The 17,923-nt window shown below is 39.0% G+C and overlaps 9 protein-coding genes across 9 annotated transcripts; 2 read left to right on the top strand and 7 right to left on the bottom strand.

The window, feature by feature from the left end:
- Positions 1 to 276: 276 nt before the first annotated feature.
- Positions 277 to 960, bottom strand: RPS5 (40S ribosomal protein uS7; the record flags this gene model as incomplete). The annotated part of the gene is made up of 1 exon (XM_022821113.1): positions 277 to 960. The coding sequence occupies one exon, from the start codon at positions 958 to 960 to the stop codon at positions 277 to 279; it is 684 nt and encodes a 227-aa protein (XP_022677509.1).
- Positions 961 to 1,935: 975 nt separating this feature from the next.
- On the bottom strand, positions 1,936 to 3,300 carry IBA57 (Iba57p; the record flags this gene model as incomplete). The annotated part of the gene is made up of 1 exon (XM_022821112.1): positions 1,936 to 3,300. One exon carries the CDS (start codon positions 3,298 to 3,300, stop codon positions 1,936 to 1,938), a length of 1,365 nt encoding a protein of 454 aa, XP_022677508.1.
- A 951-nt stretch (positions 3,301 to 4,251) lies between these two features.
- On the bottom strand, positions 4,252 to 5,769 carry ATP2 (F1F0 ATP synthase subunit beta; the record flags this gene model as incomplete). The annotated part of the gene is made up of 1 exon (XM_022821111.1): positions 4,252 to 5,769. One exon carries the CDS (start codon positions 5,767 to 5,769, stop codon positions 4,252 to 4,254), a length of 1,518 nt encoding a protein of 505 aa, XP_022677507.1.
- Positions 5,770 to 6,712: 943 nt separating this feature from the next.
- On the bottom strand, positions 6,713 to 7,573 carry PRO3 (pyrroline-5-carboxylate reductase; the record flags this gene model as incomplete). Its single annotated transcript, XM_022821110.1, has 1 exon — positions 6,713 to 7,573. One exon carries the CDS (start codon positions 7,571 to 7,573, stop codon positions 6,713 to 6,715), a length of 861 nt encoding a protein of 286 aa, XP_022677506.1.
- Positions 7,574 to 8,632: 1,059 nt separating this feature from the next.
- Positions 8,633 to 11,113, top strand: JHD2 (histone demethylase; the record flags this gene model as incomplete). Its single annotated transcript, XM_022821109.1, has 1 exon — positions 8,633 to 11,113. The coding sequence occupies one exon, from the start codon at positions 8,633 to 8,635 to the stop codon at positions 11,111 to 11,113; it is 2,481 nt and encodes an 826-aa protein (XP_022677505.1).
- Positions 11,114 to 11,485: 372 nt separating this feature from the next.
- ILM1 (Ilm1p) lies at positions 11,486 to 12,004 on the top strand (the record flags this gene model as incomplete). The annotated part of the gene is made up of 1 exon (XM_022821108.1): positions 11,486 to 12,004. One exon carries the CDS (start codon positions 11,486 to 11,488, stop codon positions 12,002 to 12,004), a length of 519 nt encoding a protein of 172 aa, XP_022677504.1.
- A 65-nt stretch (positions 12,005 to 12,069) lies between these two features.
- On the bottom strand, positions 12,070 to 14,079 carry SRB4 (Srb4p; the record flags this gene model as incomplete). The annotated part of the gene is made up of 1 exon (XM_022821107.1): positions 12,070 to 14,079. One exon carries the CDS (start codon positions 14,077 to 14,079, stop codon positions 12,070 to 12,072), a length of 2,010 nt encoding a protein of 669 aa, XP_022677503.1.
- Positions 14,080 to 14,460: 381 nt separating this feature from the next.
- Positions 14,461 to 15,984, bottom strand: RPN3 (proteasome regulatory particle lid subunit RPN3; the record flags this gene model as incomplete). The annotated part of the gene is made up of 1 exon (XM_022821105.1): positions 14,461 to 15,984. The coding sequence occupies one exon, from the start codon at positions 15,982 to 15,984 to the stop codon at positions 14,461 to 14,463; it is 1,524 nt and encodes a 507-aa protein (XP_022677502.1).
- Positions 15,985 to 16,423: 439 nt separating this feature from the next.
- STE24 (zinc metalloprotease) lies at positions 16,424 to 17,791 on the bottom strand (the record flags this gene model as incomplete). The annotated part of the gene is made up of 1 exon (XM_022821104.1): positions 16,424 to 17,791. One exon carries the CDS (start codon positions 17,789 to 17,791, stop codon positions 16,424 to 16,426), a length of 1,368 nt encoding a protein of 455 aa, XP_022677501.1.
- Between the last annotated feature and the right edge of the window lie 132 nt (positions 17,792 to 17,923).

Raw genomic sequence — 17,923 nt, 5'->3', positions numbered from 1 at the left:
CAATTCGATGTCATATGTAAAAGGTGGGTAAGCTAAACCTTCTACACCTTTGGGTTTTTTACGATGAATGAATCTGAAAATATAGTCCCGTGCGGCTGCTGGGGACCATATTCGAAAGGGTTGATTATTCTGTGATTGTTGAGGAAAAAAAACTTATAATAACCATATAATAGTACTTTGTATTCTTTTAATGACAGTAGTTAATATAATGGCAATAGTGCAAATGTAATAATTAATAAAAAAAATTTACGGGTAGCATTGATATTATTATTTTCCTTAACGGTTGGACTTGGCAACTCTTTCCAATTCATCCTTCTTCTTGATAGCGTAAGAAGTGGAAGAACCCTTAGCAGCGTTGATCAATTCTTCGGCCAAAGTTTCAGCGATAGTCTTGATGTTTCTGAAGGCAGCTTCTCTGGCACCGATGGTCAACAAAGCAATGGCTTGGTTAACTCTTCTCAATGGAGAGACATCGACGGCTTGTCTTCTGGCAGCACCACCACCACCGACTCTGGTGGTGTCTTCTCTTGGACCAGAGTTGATGATAGCATCAACAATGACTTGTAGAGGGTTTTGGTCAGTCAAAACGTTAATGATTTCCATGGTGTGCTTGATGATTCTGACAGCCTTCAACTTCTTACCGTTGTTTCTACCGTTCATCATCAAAGAGTTGGTCAATCTTTCAACGATAGGACATTGAGCCTTTCTGAATCTCTTGTTGGCGTAACGGCCAGCAGTGTGGGCAACGTAGATTGGCTTGGTGATTTGGATGTAGTCGACCAAAGATGGGTCCTTGACTTCAACATCTTCGAAAGACCATTTGTTGAACAACTTGATCTCAGTTTGAGCTTGTTGAATGTCTTCTGGAATGGCAGTGGCCAATTCAACAGGAACAAATTCTTGAACGACTTCAAAGTCTTCTTGGACTTCAACTTCAACTGCGGCTTCGTGTTCAGACATTTCGATGTGTGTTATCTACGTTCCTAACGGTCCTCTTGCTCTCTCGATCAAAACGAAACTATCAAATAAACCAAGTATGAACTAATAAAGCCTAACTACTAGTTCTACCAATTTAATCAGTATTAGTGAAAAACTGTGTTATAATATCTTTCAATACTATCTCAAGAAAAAAATTAACTACACTCCTACCGAATCCTCTACAAACTGCACACACAATCTCTCTCTGTTCCCTACTCAGAATTCGAATCCGACAAAAAATCGCCAAAGTTTCAGCATACGCCTGCAAGCGATTCCTCCCGCCATCTCCCACTAGAAAGGGAAACTAGAGGGACTTCCCGCCAGGAGTCTGGTGGAGTGTCTGTCTACGCTAACAGAGTCTAGGCAGGACCACCTTGGCAAGCTAGGAAGAGAAGACTAGGTTCCTCCCCTCGGTGACCTCCTCACACGGGAAGAAACGAGCGGCACAGCTCAGACAAAACGAGCAACCGAGGTGGTACATGCTTCAGAAACTCCAAAACGGGAAATCTTGAAAATAACCAGGGTTTGCCTAAATAGGAATGCATTTCTTGGATTATATTTTTTTACTTTGAAAAGGGACATTATTTGGATGTATGGGTGTATGACAATTTTGAAAAACTAATATAGCAAAAACAACAGTCCCAGTGCTGCCCTCGGCGGCATGAATTGATCATTCATTCACAATAATGCAGTGTGTGTTGTTTGGACCCTCCCTAATAATAAGTTCGAGCATATATATAAAGTTGTGTCTTAGACGATTAATACATTACCTGTGTAAAGTAACCAACTTAATAACATCACTTTTTCAGGCAATAGTAAATTCTCCTGTCACTAATGAATATTGAAGTTTAAATATATGTATATATATACAAGTATGAAGTGACAACTTTTACCCAATCACTAAAATAAATATAGATAGCTGCCACAAGAGCCCTGTTGTTATGAGCTTTCGATGCCTTAGTCTTCAGATTCACGGAATCTATCTAGCCACTCTAGTTTTATTGAACAAGGAACAGATTCATTGTTTGGCAACTCGATGTAAGCATCTATGTCATGGTTGTGTTGTAATGCATGATATATGTATTCTTTTCTGAAAACCGCCAAACCAATATCACCGCTTATATTGATCAATTGACCTGCTGGTCTAGTTCTCTTTTTAATAGGCTTGTTAGAAGAACCAAATGGATTAGGTGCAGCGTCGCTCTCCTGTTTACTAGCCTCGAGTTCCAATTTACTAAATATGTTTAGGTATTTGGAACGGTCCCAATTTGCTAGCTTTTCATGTTCTTTTAACTCAATTCCCACTGTCCGCTTTTTAAGTACACCGGTAGCAAAAGTTCTTGCCGTTAGTTCCTGTCCTACGTAACAACCCTTATCACTGTTGATAGTATCCTCAAAGTAGTCGAAGTTTACTTCTAAGGGAAGTAATGATTCGGGTATGTATTCATGGCAGCCATCGAGAAGCCCAAACTTAAACCTATCCCGTTGAATTTCCTCCGGATTAACTTTTAGTTTAGCAAAAGATATATTCTCGAATGCCGTACAATTAAAAATATCGTTAATGTCATCAACAGAGCTATCCGTAACAATTCTGAACATAGGTTTTAGTCTTCCTTCGTACAATTCATTGATCAAGCGGGTGTCAAAATAGACAGCCTTGATTTTATCTTCATTTCCTTGGAAGAACATTGATGAAAAGAACTTGGCAAAGCTGAGCGCTTGTTCTCCATCCTTCATCTCCATCATTGGATTTAATAAATTGTCTAACAGTTCATATTCTTCTGGCATTATAATAAAGGTATCCCATGTTTTTAGTTGCTCACTTGAAAGTGGTTTAATTTTCACTTTACTTAGTAGCTTATGGTTGATTAAAGACTTTTCCATTCTTGAAGCTATGTGACTGTCAAACTCTAAGATGTACTCCGGGAATTTTTTGTCCTTTATGCTTCCGATGGTAAAGGGGTAGGGGTATATTATTGAGTCCGTGAGAAGTTTCCCTTTCATATTAAGAAACCCAGTATATGTTCCAAATCTCGATATATGATTCTTCATTGAGCTGCATTCTTTGTAGATGCCCCAGTTATATTTCGAGAAGTCTAATGACGATATTTCTTCATCCCTCTGTGGTTCGTCTAAAGAAAGGGTGGTAAGGTTTTTCTTGACAAAGTTAGGCTGCAATTTACTTGTTATCAGACCATTAAGGAATTTAACGGAGTCAGGGCCTATAAGTTTGATGTACGATTTGTTTTTAAGTTGGCATGACTCGAATCGGAAGAGTTGATTTGGATTAAGTGATGAAAAATATCGGCGGATACACTGCATTGCCGATTTCGTAATCGCTGAAGCCTAGCTTTGAGATGTTAGGAAAGTCTGGGAGGGAAGGCTTCTAAGGCTACTTTGTTATCTAATTGACTTTATTGTTTATAATTAAGGTTCGGAGCTTCATTTTCTGCGTTTACATTATTTATCTCATCTGACAAATATTGAAAATGATTTATATGTCTGTCTGCCATAAGAAATGAAAATATGAACTATATAGAAATTAAAGTAAAGGGTATGGCTAAATGCAGAAGGCACAGATACCAAGGTCTTGGACCCGTGGAAAGACTTGTATAAGAGTGTATACTATTTTTTTACTAATCTTGAATATAAAGTTGTTGTACTTATTTCTTTTATTTATATAATTGGAATGTTGTCGTTGTTTAATAGGGCTAGAAGTAGTGAGGTATGATAAACCTCTTTAAAGTGCGAGTGAATATTTACAAACACAAAAGGAAAAAAAGTTATCCTCACAACCCTGCGTATTAAGGCAAAAAAATTAATCCAACTACAGAAATTTCGTCATCATCATAATGTGTTGTTAAAACATTCACGCATCTCAAACATGTTCTCTGAATGGAAAGGCACCAGACTTCTCCAAAATAGAAAAGGAAAAATAAACATGTATGCAACTATTCTTTTGAAGGCGATTGATTGATTTTGCTTTAATGTAAAGTTGAGTCAACTCAAACTAGAACCTAGGTGGAAATAAATCTTCTTTCTTCCATGTTTCTCTTGAGCTACGATGATTCTTCTGTCTCCTATGTTTTCTCTCTATTAGAGGTCACAGAAAGTTGTAAGCAAAACGGCATTGAACAATCAGTGACTCCATTTAAAGGAGGTTAAACAGTAAAAAAAACAAAAGAAGCACCTAGCAGGAAAGATGAGGCAGTGAAAAAAAGGAGAAAATTAAACAGAAAATAGAGAATTCAAATCGTGTTTGAAGGAAGAGCTCTAGTTAGCTTCAGCAGCCAATTTTTCAGCCTTAGCAACAACATCTTCAATACCACCAACCATATAGAAGGCATTTTCTGGCAAGTGATCGTACTTACCTTCCAAAACAGCCTTGAAGGAAGCGATGGTGTCCTTTAATCTGACCAATCTACCTGGGATACCAGTGAAAACTTCGGCGACGGCGAATGGTTGAGACAAGAATCTTTGGATCTTTCTGGCTCTTTCGACAGTCAACTTGTCTTGTTCAGACAATTCATCCATACCCAAAATGGCAATGATATCTTGCAAAGACTTGTAAGCTTGCAAAGTTTGTTGAACTTGAGTAGCGACGTCGTAATGTTCTTGACCGACAACGGCAGCGTCCAACAATCTAGACTTGGAATCCAATGGATCGACAGCTGGGTAGATACCCAATTCGGAGATACCTCTGGACAACACGGTGGTGGCGTCCAAATGGGCGAAAGTGGTAGCTGGAGCAGGATCAGTCAAATCATCAGCAGGGACGTAGACAGCTTGGACGGAGGTAACGGAACCCTTCTTGGTAGTGGTAATTCTTTCTTGCAACAAACCCATATCGGTGGCCAAAGTAGGTTGGTAACCGACAGCGGATGGAATACGACCCAACAAAGCGGACACTTCGGAACCGGCTTGTGTGAATCTGAAAATGTTGTCGATAAACAACAACACATCTTGACCTTCTTCATCTCTGAAGTATTCAGCGATAGTCAAACCGGTCAAGGCAACTCTGGCTCTAGCTCCAGGTGGTTCGTTCATTTGACCGAAGACCAAGGCGACCTTGGAGTCACCTTCCAAGTTGATGACACCGGTTTCCTTCATTTCACGGTACAAATCGTTACCTTCTCTGGTTCTTTCACCGACACCGGTGAAGACGGAGAAACCACCATGGGCCTTGGCGATGTTGTTAATCAACTCTTGGATGAAAACGGTCTTACCGACACCGGCACCACCGAACAAACCAATCTTACCACCTCTGGCGTATGGGGCCAACAAGTCGACAACCTTGATACCGGTTTCCAAAACTTCAGCAGCAGTGGATTGTTCAACAAAGGATGGAGGGTCAGCGTGAATTGGCTTTCTCATCTTGGACTTGATTGGGCCTCTTTCGTCAATTGGCTCACCAATAACGTTGATGATTCTACCCAAAGTTTCTCTACCGACTGGGACGGAAATTGGAGCACCAGTGTCCAAAACCTTCTCACCACGGACCAAACCTTCGGTACCGTCCATAGCAATGGTTCTGACGGTGTTTTCACCCAAATGTTGGGCAACTTCCAAAACCAACTTACCTTGAGGAGTTTCAATCTCCAAAGCGTTCAAAATTTCTGGCAATTGACCTTGTTCGAATTGAACATCAACAATAGCACCAATAACGGCTCTAACCTTACCTTCGGAGGCGGCAGCAGCAGCATAACCTCTCACACCGGTGAAGGGAACAGCACGTCTGGCAGCTTGGAAAGCTGCACGAGATGAAGCAGCGTATAATCTTGGCAAGACCATCGTGAATTAGATTCTTAACCTTGTCTCTTTTCCACCACTAAACAAGACTATCCAGCAAACAAGAAAAGTGATCTGAATTGAATTGAATTGAATCAAAAACAAAGCTAACCTAACCTATAACTTAGCAAAGTAACTCTATACCTCTAATTGCCCTCTCTTATATTGTAAGAAAAGTTTGTTGTTAAAGGAGAAAATTGGTCTTTTATAATCTCAATATATAGTTATCAATATTTTCACTGCATGCTCTAACCTATGAGATCGAACCCAAAAAATTTCTCAAAAAATTTTCTAGTTTTTTTTTTTTTTTTTTTTTTCTTCTTGAATTTTTTTTTCTCGTTTTCTGTGCTGGAGAGTTTCCGGTGCTGCTTCCATGGTTGGAATCTCGAACATTTAGACACGCCCGCAGCAGAGTACCATCCGGACAAAGAGGCAAGATGTGGAAATACACTGAAAAATGGGAAAAGTGAAGACAATTGCGGTAGGGTAACACCGGGTGTCTGCTCTCTATGGGCGTTTTTCTCGCAGCTTTTTTTTGCTGCGTGCGTACAGTCCGCACCGCACCCCGCGAGCTGGCAGACGCAAAGGCAGAGGCGGCGAATTCGAGATCTGATTGGCTGGAGAAGTGAAGTGTGGTGTACGTGTGCAAGTTGTAGGCCGCATGCTCTCTCTACAGCTGAAACTAAAAGTTATTTTGCTGCATTTAGGGGAAGGAGTGCGAGCGCTCCAGCGCTCGAGCGCTCGCGCTCCAGGCTCTCTGATCCTACCGCCGTTTAGGATGACGTGCGCGCGTGCGAGCGTGCGGACGCACCTGTTTCGCGTTGTTTCCAGTCGGATCCCAGCCGGCCAACGGACGGTATTGCTGGGGACGTGTGTGGTGATGGTATATACGCATGTAGGTGTATTGATCACGTGACTATAAGTACTACTACTACTAATACTACTATTACTTCTTCTTGCCCTGACCGAGCTCCGTAGCGACCCTGGCAGCCTCCTCGATACCACGGATAATGCCGGACTTCACGCCCTTATCTTCCATGACGCAAAGCCCCGCAATCGTCGTTCCTCCTGGCGTACACACCTGGTGTTTTAGCGCGCCAGGACTCTCTCCTGTGATCTCGACCATCTTGGCTGTGCCCTCCAAAACCTTGATGGCACACTCTCTGGACTCCTTCAATGGAATCCCCATCTTTAGACCGGCCTCCATCATCGACTCTATAATCAAGAGCGCAAAGGCTGGTCCGGACCCAACCAATGCGGTAGCTGCGTCCATGTTCTTTTCTGGGAGCTCCAAACAGGTCCCAACGTGACGCACTAGCTCCTTCACACGGGTTTTGTTTGACTCGCTCACAGCCTCGGCATACGATACAACAGCTGTCCCGTACCCGAACTTGGCTGGAGTGTTGGTCATCACGCGGACAGAATTAGGGAAGTACGCCGTCAATTGGCTCAACGTCACACCAGCTGCCAAAGAAATCAACACTGGACCTGTGCCCTCAGGCTTAATCTCCTCCATAACCTTCTCAGCCAAGTATGGCTTCACCGCTAGAATAACGACGCTTGACTGCTTGACGGCTTCCACGTTTCTTGCAGTGAAAATCTCCACCTCAATCGCATTTGGAGATTTGCCGAATCCCTTCACAAGTTTTTCCACAGAACTCGAACTCAAAGCTGACTCGTTGCAAGCAATGATCTTGCTGGGATAATGTTCTGCCAATGACTCTTCGGCTTTTGGTGCATTGTAAATGGCACTCAACAATGCCTGGCCCATCACACCGCAACCTACAATAGCTAAAGTGTAACCCATCGTATACTATTCTATTCAATTCTTGCTCTATAACGCTAGGCGGTAGATTTACCCAATTTCCTGGATACAATGCAATTCCCGGCCCCTCTTAAACACAAAAATTTCCTCCTCAATCAGTAATCATCAATCATCCATCATACCTGCTTTTTGATCTTCAAAACCCTATATCGCCCTATGTCGCTTTCTTATATTGAAAAATACTGTGTATGACGCATCATCGGGCCGTCTGTCGCCAGCCAAAAAAAAAGAATAAAAAAAAAAAAAAAAAAAAAACGTTCACGTGACTTTGACATAGCATACTGCTGTTTTTTTTTTGATTTTTTGGTTTTTTTGGTTTTCCTTTCTTGCATAATGCTGCGTTGCGCTGAAGGGATGTAAATCACGTGGACGTCAAAAGTGACGCAGTGACGCAGTGCCGCAATGTAACGAACGCATTTACTGGTGCGTCCCGATACTGCATAGACCAGCCTGTCTGCCTGCTTGCCTGCCTGAAATGGCCACGAATCGAGTGGGGTATGGCAAGCACCACTTGTATTCTCCAAACGCTACTGTATTTTTACTTATCGTATTTATATTTGTATGTGGATGGGGTCTTTAGTGGCCTAAAATGAGGTGACACATGTTGCAGGTGGAAGCAGAATTTTTGTATGCCAGGTTTCAATGCCAAACCCAAGGCAATCAGCCATGGGCCGAACAATGGATACATGTTGCAAATATGGAGCTGTGTATCCCTTTGTATAGAACACAAGCCGGTTCTTTTCATTATCTTTTTTTCAACTCGAATGATACAGAAACCCATTTCCTCTTATATAAGAATTTGATTTGATTTCTGCAGAGAGCATCGACAATTATGTCAAATGATATCATATTCTCAATAATGAATGGTACCTGCAAACAGGTAAAAATTTGGTTATAGGGTAAATCTAACCCAGCACACTACGTTAGGCAGTGAGCTGGTTTTGTGGTGTAATATATTAGCCAATAGAAATATCTGGGTCTCAGCAGTTCTCCGATTCCGTGGTGTTGGTTTGACTTTAGTAGCGGATTTTCACTCAAACGATGCAGGAAATACCAACCTTGAGGCCTTCTGAGGAAGAGTTCAAGGATCCTATTGCCTACTTATCTTCTCCTACGGTAAAGAAGTTGGGTATCAAATATGGTATGGTGAAGATGATCCCACCGGCAGGGTTCAAGCCGCATTTTGGCATTGATGAAGAACACTTTACTTTCAAATGTAGACTACAGACGTTAATGGAGTTGGATATTGAGAATAGGTCCAGACTTTTATTTTGGAAACAGCTCAACAATTTAAAGAGGAGCCGTGGTGATTCTAAACTCTTGGCGTCGGCAGAAGTCTCTATTAAAGGTCAGTCGGAACCATTATACTATTATGACATTTACAAGACGGTAGTTCGGTACTTCCAGACTAGCGCTACTGGGGGTTATCCAAACCATGAGCAAGAAGATAACAGTGATGGGTACAGGAAATCTAATAACAGGAGCAGAAGTAGGAGGAAAAGACAAAGAAATGGGACTCCTTTTGCTGATGAGGGCCAGGGATCGTTTTTTCCGCTTGTTAATCCAAGGGACATGATGAAGGATCAGAAAGCGTGGGACGCAATAGCAAAGCAACTAGCACCATCAAATCCGCTGGAATTGAAAAGAGTCTTTACGGCACATATTTTGCCCTATTATCGATTCTTGTACAACCAGATTTTGGCTAAAGGTGAGGCTAATAATACCCACATCTCCCGTTTGCTCTACAGATATGATTACCCAAAATCATTACTTGAAGAGGAAAACTCCACGGAAAGATCAGAAGATGAAAATGAAGAAGTCTTGCCTGGTGAAGAATTGGACTACCTAGACAGTGATACTGACGTTCAAGAGGAAGAAGATGCTGATGATGATGATGATGATGAAGACGATAAATGTCCCATTTGTTCAAGAATGGTGTCCAAATCGTCATCGCACAAAACTTGTAACTCATGCGAATCCAAATTTCATAACAAATGCGTAGATCACATTAACAACTCAAATGTGAAACCATCTTCGGTTAAAGAATGGATATGCAATACCTGCATCATTGGGAATGGTTATTACGGATTTAAAGAACCATCTTCGTTATTTACTCTCAAGTCCTTCAAAGAGTACTGTTCGCAATTTGACGAAAAGTTATTCGATGGTAATAAACCAACAGATATACAATCCTTGGAAAAAATGTTCTGGAAACATGTAGAGTCAATGGATTCAAACCCCCTAACGGTGAGATATGGAGCTGATATACATAATAACAAGCCAGGGCAAACTTCAGGCTTTCCAACAACTGAATACGTACCGTCATCTATTAAAAATGAAGAATCAGAAGAATACAAGAATTATCTCGAAATTAGTGCTCACCCATGGAATCTTATGAATCTTCCTCGAGCCAAAGGATCCCTTTTATCAATCATCAATAGAAAAATTTCAGGTATGACTATCCCTTGGATATATGTAGGATCGACATTTTCGACATTTTGCTGGCATCTTGAAGACCAATACACTTTGAGTGCCAATTATCAACATGCAGGATCACAAAAGGTTTGGTATTCTATACCCGAACGTGATACCGCGACATTTGACGAAATGATGAAAAGTATTTCCCCAGACCTTTTTGAGAGACAGCCAGATTTGCTCCATCAATTGATTACTTTGATTTCTCCTTACAGCAAAAGATTTACTGATTCAGGTATCTCCTGCTACAAAGCTATTCAAAATCCAGGAGAATACATAATTACATTTCCTAAGTGTTATCATGCTGGTTTCAACTGTGGTTTTAATTTTAATGAGGCAGTCAATTTTACTCTCGATTTATGGCTTCCATATGGTCAAGAGTCCATTAATGATTATAAATTAGCCAAAAGAACGGCTGTTGTAAACATATTTGACTTGATGAGCAACGTACTGAACGCATATTTGAGAAGCCCTGAATCGTTCGATGCTAGTTTTGTTTCAACATGTGCTGTGGAGCTCAAAGAGTGGTTTAATCGTGAATTTAAAAATATGGCAAAAGTTAAAGATATAGTAGGTGAAACACTCTTTTCCGATGGCTGTAAGGAGACGTATATTAATTCACGTCTCGACTCTAGTCATAAAGAAATTAAATCAGAAAAGGTATCTGATTTCAAATTAGCGGATAATGATGACGAAGAAGATGACCTCGATGTATTCTGCTCTAAATGCAAAACGATTTGTCCTATTGGTTTCGTTGCTCACTCGAAGACAAAACGCCTTAGAAGTAAGAGGAGAAATCTAACAGCTATGACTCCAAATGAATGGAATCAACTATCTGCAGAAGGAGTTATTGATATCTACTGCTTGGAGGATTATCTGTCTTATGTAACCGAAATCGACGAGCAAGAAGAAAGTGAAGACGATTCAGAAAATCAAACAAGCAATGACCACTTCCAAAATGATATTTTATTCTATTTTAGAGAAGATGACGAAATACGAAAGCTTATAATTCAAGTGGAACGAGCATTAGAAAAGAGGTTGAGGTAATATACTCTTAAATAAAGTTTTCTTCTTTATATATATACACCTTTAAGTATGCACAAGAAACCCTCTCTACTGTTATAAATTACAGTTTGGATATTTGAAATCGGACGACAGTGTTTTTCCTTGTGGGATTTTTCTCACTCTTCAAGATTAATACCCTTTGCATTACTATATTATTAACATAAACGCAGCATTTAGATTCAAAAAGTAAAAATAAAGGTTTATTAAAGAAAGAATGTTGAAAAGTGAAGAAAGTAGCAATCTACACAATGCTTAAAGAGAACTCACCAATATTGTGTTTACTCTTTTAGTACATTAGCAGGTCCATCACTGAATATATAACTGAAGGATTCATAATTAGAATCCATAAGCATCATGGGTTTATTATCTTCAGTCAACGTTACCTACTTTAGAATAGTCTTTCTCTTCGGGTTGGCTTATTTGTCAGTGGCCAATGTGGACGCCATCTTAAGCAATAACCTATTAATGGTTTTAACACAAGCTATGGATTTACCAGCATTACAAATATCCCCATATAGCGCTCAACTAGGTTTGATCTCACTTCTATTTGCTTTATCCGCTATTCATGATTTGATTCCATTATTGGAAAACAATAAGAAGCATTTTCAATCTGTTGTCCCATTCAGACTTATGATCTTTTTTATTATGTCTTCTTTATCCATACTTTTGACTAATAATCTATACCTTCACAACAATGTGATGTTTGTATATGGATTCTGCGAAATATGGATGAACTTTTTAATCTTTGTTGCATTAAGAGATGAAAGAAACAATGATTTTGCTAAGGAAAACAACTTTTACAGACCAATTGAGTCGGATGACGAAGATCCTTTCCCAAGCACTGAAAGAGAAATCCAGGAAATGGAAGACTAAAAATAAGGCTCTAAACTTTCCATTATAATTACACTAGTCATATGGTATACATAGTCAATTTTTCTTTATATAAAGAATTCGTTATAAACAAAATTCATGAATTCCTCAAATTCAGTGAACTCTGAGAACTTTGTATCAAATTTAACAACTTCCTCTTCATTGACATATTTCATGAAAACAACTGCATTGCAGTGATTTGTACTTCTAAGAGATAGATCAACTTTTCCTTTTTCTGGTATAGTAATAGTAAAATCTGTTCTTGGCATCGATAATACTTTGTCAAAGAGAGCAATCTCACGCTGTAAAGTAGCAAGCTCTTTATTCTTACTGAATTCATTGTCGTTTGATATAATATCTTCCTTGACTGTCATCATCAGTCCTTCTTTTTTATTCAAGATTGTATTGTGAATGATTTTTTCGATTAGCTGTTTGTATCTTTTGTGTCTAATCTTGCCAAGGATTGCACGCAAGAGCACCAAGTCTTTACCATAAGTTATATGTCCCTTTGAGGCATTAGGGGATGGGTTCATTCTTTTCCAAAGTTGTTTTTTATACATGACCACCTGCAACATGTTCAACATTACAAGTATTAGATTTGCCCTTTTGTTGTTGATCTTGGCAGCCTCTTGCTGGTAATTTGAAATCACTTCCTCATCAAGATTAACAAGTTCAAATTCGATTTTTTCATTTGGTAGTTCTAGAACAACTTTATTCTCATTCTCAACAGAAACACCATATGGCAAGAGTTGTCCTGCTTCTACCTTTAAATGATGCATCAATTCTTTTTCAAAAATGAAAAACCTTAGCCTAGCTATTTGTGACTTTATGTCTTTATTGTTATTAAGTAAAATCTCATTTAGAGAACTTTGACCAGAGAGTAAATAGTCGTCCTCCTGTTCAATTTTTGTGAAAATTCTAACTCTAACAAATTGTTCAGGCGAAGACTTCGTTATGCCCATGTTTGCTTCGGAGTCCAGGACTGGAACAAGTTCTAATTCAGATCCTTCTGAGGTCGCACGGAGAAGAGCAATACCTTTATCAGCTGTGTAAGATGATCCAGAGTCATCAAATCCATATTTAATTCCTAACGTTCTTCTGCCAGTATTTCTATCTTTCATCTTGAAAAGAACATCTTTGTTGGAAATGTTGTCAGAAATTTGATTCCAGTAGGTAGATTCACTGTCCACAGATTTCAAAAGTATCTGGTAATGTTGTTTAAGAAGTCTCTTACAATCCTCCAAGCTTCGCAGATTCCATCCTTTTTGCGTTATATCATATATCAATTTATCATGCTCATTTAACATTTCTAATGGCACTTTATCCGCGTTCAAAGAAGCCGGTGGTGCTATTTTTTTCAGATAAGGAGACATTGAGCTAATGCCGGCAGATGTCCTAGTTGAACTCAATAGTAAGGAGATGAATTCCAAAGATAGTGATGATTCATTTAATGCCATAGTAACATGTTCAAGCACACTCTTTTTAATATTAATGAATTCCTCATGGGAGATAGTTTCATCAGAGTTCGGTATAGTATTTAAGTGCTCGTCTGGAATTTCATTGGATACTTCAGGTTTCTCCGGATGTGTTACCGAATCAGTCATTTCAATATCTCCATCTCCATCTTTCTTTTTCACATTCTGCTCTTGTTCCATTCCTGAGGTATTTTGCTCCAAACCATCGACAGTCACTTCTCCTAATTGTACACTTTTATCCTCAGATGACATTTGCCCTTGATTTTGTTCCTGTTCGATCTCTTGTTGTAACACATCTTCGTGTATATCCGCAAATTTCGTACCAGGGCCTCTTTGTTTAAGCATCAATGGAATGAACTGTTCTAAAGACATTTGACCGAAAAGCTCATATGGATTCTGAATGAGAGATCTTTGTGACTTTTTAGAAGTCTGATCCTCCACACTCGTACTATCACTATCCTTACTTGCGGTATCATCATGAACAATTCCATTTGCTCCTAATGGTGCCGTAATTGATGGAATGTCAATTAAATTTGGATCAATGGCCAATGGAATCCCCTTTTCAGGATCATACTCTGAAATTCCATTCATTTGCAAAGTCATTCAGGTATATAGTCGGCTGCTTACTCCTTATTACGCTTTATTCATGCCTTTTTTGACTGTTGACATTTCGGGAAGGTTTCATTGTATTTATTTCTTCATTTTGAATAAGTTTTATGTTAATCTCAAAATGTTCAAGCGATATTTCGAAGGCTTGAAGAAAAAGAGACAATAAAAGAAGTATATAAATAAGCGAAAGGCCCGCCTGTCCATACAAACATTTTGACCTTGCTCTCTGTCGTAGTATGCTATTGGAAAAGATATATATCTCTGGTAGATTATGAATAACTTAGTTAAACTGTACACTTTAGAATAAACACAGAGCTGCTATTACTACTAGCGATCGCCTGATCATTACCCATTCTTTCATTCTTCCTGGTCTGGCTAGAGAATGTCATCAAGATCGGAATCAAAATCGGAAAGGTTCATTGAATCCAAGTCTAAGCTTGTTTCTAAGCTTTCTGTGGTCAGCTGGTCAGCATCTTTGCCTTTCTTATCTCTTGAATCTGGAAATCTCATACCAGTGACATAATCTGAATGCAAATGATTCACAAATCTAATTCTTTCATCGAAAACCTGTTGTGGTTGTTTGGTCGAGTAAACATTTAATAGTTCGCTGGTTTCAATATAACCTTCTTCGTGATTTATTTTAGCTTCGATAACACCGTCCCTGATCGCACGAGAGACCATGTACTCTACAGTCTGTTCTGAGTCTAAATGTAATTTGAGACAAATATCCTTCAAGGAAATCTTTTTGTAGGTTAAAGATATCATTCTGATACCTGTTTTGATAACATTTGATCTGAGTCTGACACAAAGCTGATAGTTAGCATCCTTGGTCAACTGGTTTTTATATTTAGAAAGGGATTGGGTAAAGAGGTTCAAATCACCTAGTTTGACAGCCTTGGTGATATGGTAGTAAGGCAATAGTGATTTTTCTAGGCCCCTTTGATGGAAAAATGTTAGTTCTGGAATATCACCCATTAGAAGTTGGATACAACACTGCAATTTGTTTGCCTGTTGCAAAAATCCCAAACTGTTTTTTGTATGTGGAGCCTTTCTCAAAGCTGAAATGACGTACTCATGACTTTGAGAATAGTCTAATTGAATAGCGTGAATCTTAGAAAGATAGAAGTAATAACGAGCTTCCAAGGGACTAGAAACGTTATCGCCAGAAGGGAATTCAATTTTGGTAACAAAATCAGCAGCTAGTTCGATTTCACCTAATCTCAAGTAGTGTCTTAGAATGCTAGTTATCAAAGTAGCTTTAGTTTCATTGTCGTGTTTTAAAGTTGCTGTCTTCATATATTGCATCATTTCAAACAACAATGCGGCGTCTTCCGGAGAGGATGTCAATTCATTGGCTCTGTTGATGTAGAACCATATTTTGGCATTCACCAAGTCTAAGTTTCTGTTGTTGTAATGTTTTAGTATTTTAGGTACAACATATTCAGTGTTAAAATGTTGTAACTCATCCACCCTTTGGGAATCCAATAGGAGCAATTGTAGAATGTAATGAACAAATGTATTCACCTCTGAGGAGACATCCAAACTGGTACCATCCTGTTGTAACTGATACAAGCTCGCTGGATAACGATCTCTAAAAGAAACAGCATCTTCAACCTTTGGTTTAGAAGTAGGATGGATGGTCTTCAATAAGTACTTTTTGTATGGAGATTCATCAGGATAGAGCAAATTGACTAAAATAGAAACATTCTCTACATTTAATTCATGTCTAAATGCTGACAAGTCCTTCAAAGACTTCCACACATATCGGGAATCCATAGATAGGGTGCTTTTGGACACTTGCTTCAAAACCTCTAATAGTTTATCCACAATATCTTCATTTGTTTTCTTCTCATCAGCCACATTTGGGCTCACATCTACATCCATAGCATCATCAGACATCTTTAGGAGTTTCTAATTGATCTGGCTTCAGACCTTTTTAAATGATCCTATGACCCTTTATAATGAGTGGCAAACTGTTTTATTTGTTGTGTGTGTTTCTATCGTTTTTTTAACTTTTAAAGGATTTCCGTACCTAACTTTGAAATTAAGAACTGGAGGCCAAGCAAGAGTCGTTGTATACGTACAAGGGAAGATAAGTTACGATGAAGAGCCGAAGTGGCAACTAATACACCACAAAGTTCATATACCAGGGAAACTTGTAGGGTATACCAATGTTTGCCTTGGAATGTTATTGGATTTATTTGTTGTTTTCAGTGGACGTATTTACATATTTACTAAATATGATAACATAAAATACTATACACGAAAGATGTAGCGAATACTTGGAAAGACTCCTTGTAAGTATCGAGATGTCGGGGGTATGTGAAAAATATGAGGCTTATTGTGCCTTCTTTTCGTTTTTGTATTCAATGGCTATCAATCTTTCAGCCAAAGTTGGATGAGAATAATGATAGCTTGAATATAGTGGATCAACGTTCATAGTTGATAAGTTCTTGATCTGTAAGTTGATCAAAGCTCTTGCTAGATGGTTTGCATAACCCAATTCCTTTGCATATGCGTCAGATTGGTATTCATGAGCTCTTGATACCAAATTCGTTAAGAACGTAGATAGACAATCCAAAGGTTGTAATAGATCATTGAAAAGAAGGAAACCAATGATAACCGGAAACTGAGGGGTGATTACTTTAGAGAAATCGGTAGATGTAGAGGATCCAACAAAGAAATGGAATGCGTTGTACAATGAGTTGTTTTGATATGCGGCAGTGAAAAGAGAAAACACTAAAAAGATGTGGGTTTCGCTAAATGCTAGCATACGCAACAAATGAGATTTTTGCCAATGACCAATTTCGTGGGCCAAGACAGCTACTATTTCATCCGTGGTTGAGTCATTGACCAAAGTATCGTATAGCACTATACGTTTACTGGTAAATGGGAGACCTGTGAAGTATGCGTTTGAATGAGATGATCTCTTGGAACCGTCCACAACAAAGATCTTGTCCAATGGGAAGCCCACCTTCTTTGCTAATTGTTCAATAGCTGTTTTCAATTCACCATCATCTAGAGGAGTAAATTTATTGAACAATGGCATGATTAATACTGGAATGATAGTCAAAGCAAGAATCTGCACGACAAGAACAAATAAACAAATATACCATAGGAAATTGGATGGGAACACTTCAAAGATTTTCAAGAACAAATACAATACTGGCGTACCAATCAATAAACCTAATAGGTTACTCTTAATCATATCTGTAATCCACAATTTTATAGTCAATTTATTAAAGCCGAACTTTTCTTCAAGCACAAAATGTTGATAATAACTTAACGGTAAGCTGGTGAAGGTTGACAAAGCGGTTAGGACGTTTAAAAAGTACAGGGATTGAGCAATTGTAGAGGTGGCTATAAGCTTGCTTGGTAAATAACTGGCCAAAACATTGCCTAAGTTCCACAACGTTGGAAGTACGTCAAATTTGATAAATATCAAATTCTGCACCAATGAACTGATGTTAGAAACAATGGAAAACTTGGACTTAGCTCTAGCATAAGCTTCCGATTTTTGGAATGTTTCATCATCAATCTCGCCCTCTAACACAGGTGGTAACGTCTTTTTGGATAGTGCCACGTATTGACGATAAGTCAAATAGGTTTCAAACGCGAACTGCGCCACTGTGAACCCTGTAATTATAGTCTTCCATGGAATAGAAGGCTTATCAAAAGCACCTTGAAGAACATCAACAAAACCCATAATTGATATTGTTGCTGTATTTCTATCTTAGCTGTCCCTCCCAACGTTCAATTGAAAGTGTTTAATTAAATCTTCCTTCAAGTATTGAATGCGGTTTAGATTGCTATATAAAGATCGCTTTCGGTTTCTATA

Source organism: Kluyveromyces marxianus, chromosome 6 (genome assembly GCF_001417885.1).
Source record: "Kluyveromyces marxianus DMKU3-1042 DNA, complete genome, chromosome 6".
In the NCBI taxonomy this organism is placed as follows: Eukaryota; Fungi; Ascomycota; class Saccharomycetes; order Saccharomycetales; family Saccharomycetaceae; genus Kluyveromyces; species Kluyveromyces marxianus.
The sequence above is the reverse complement of the archived record's forward strand: the minus strand, read 5'-3'. Positions and strand labels throughout refer to the sequence as shown.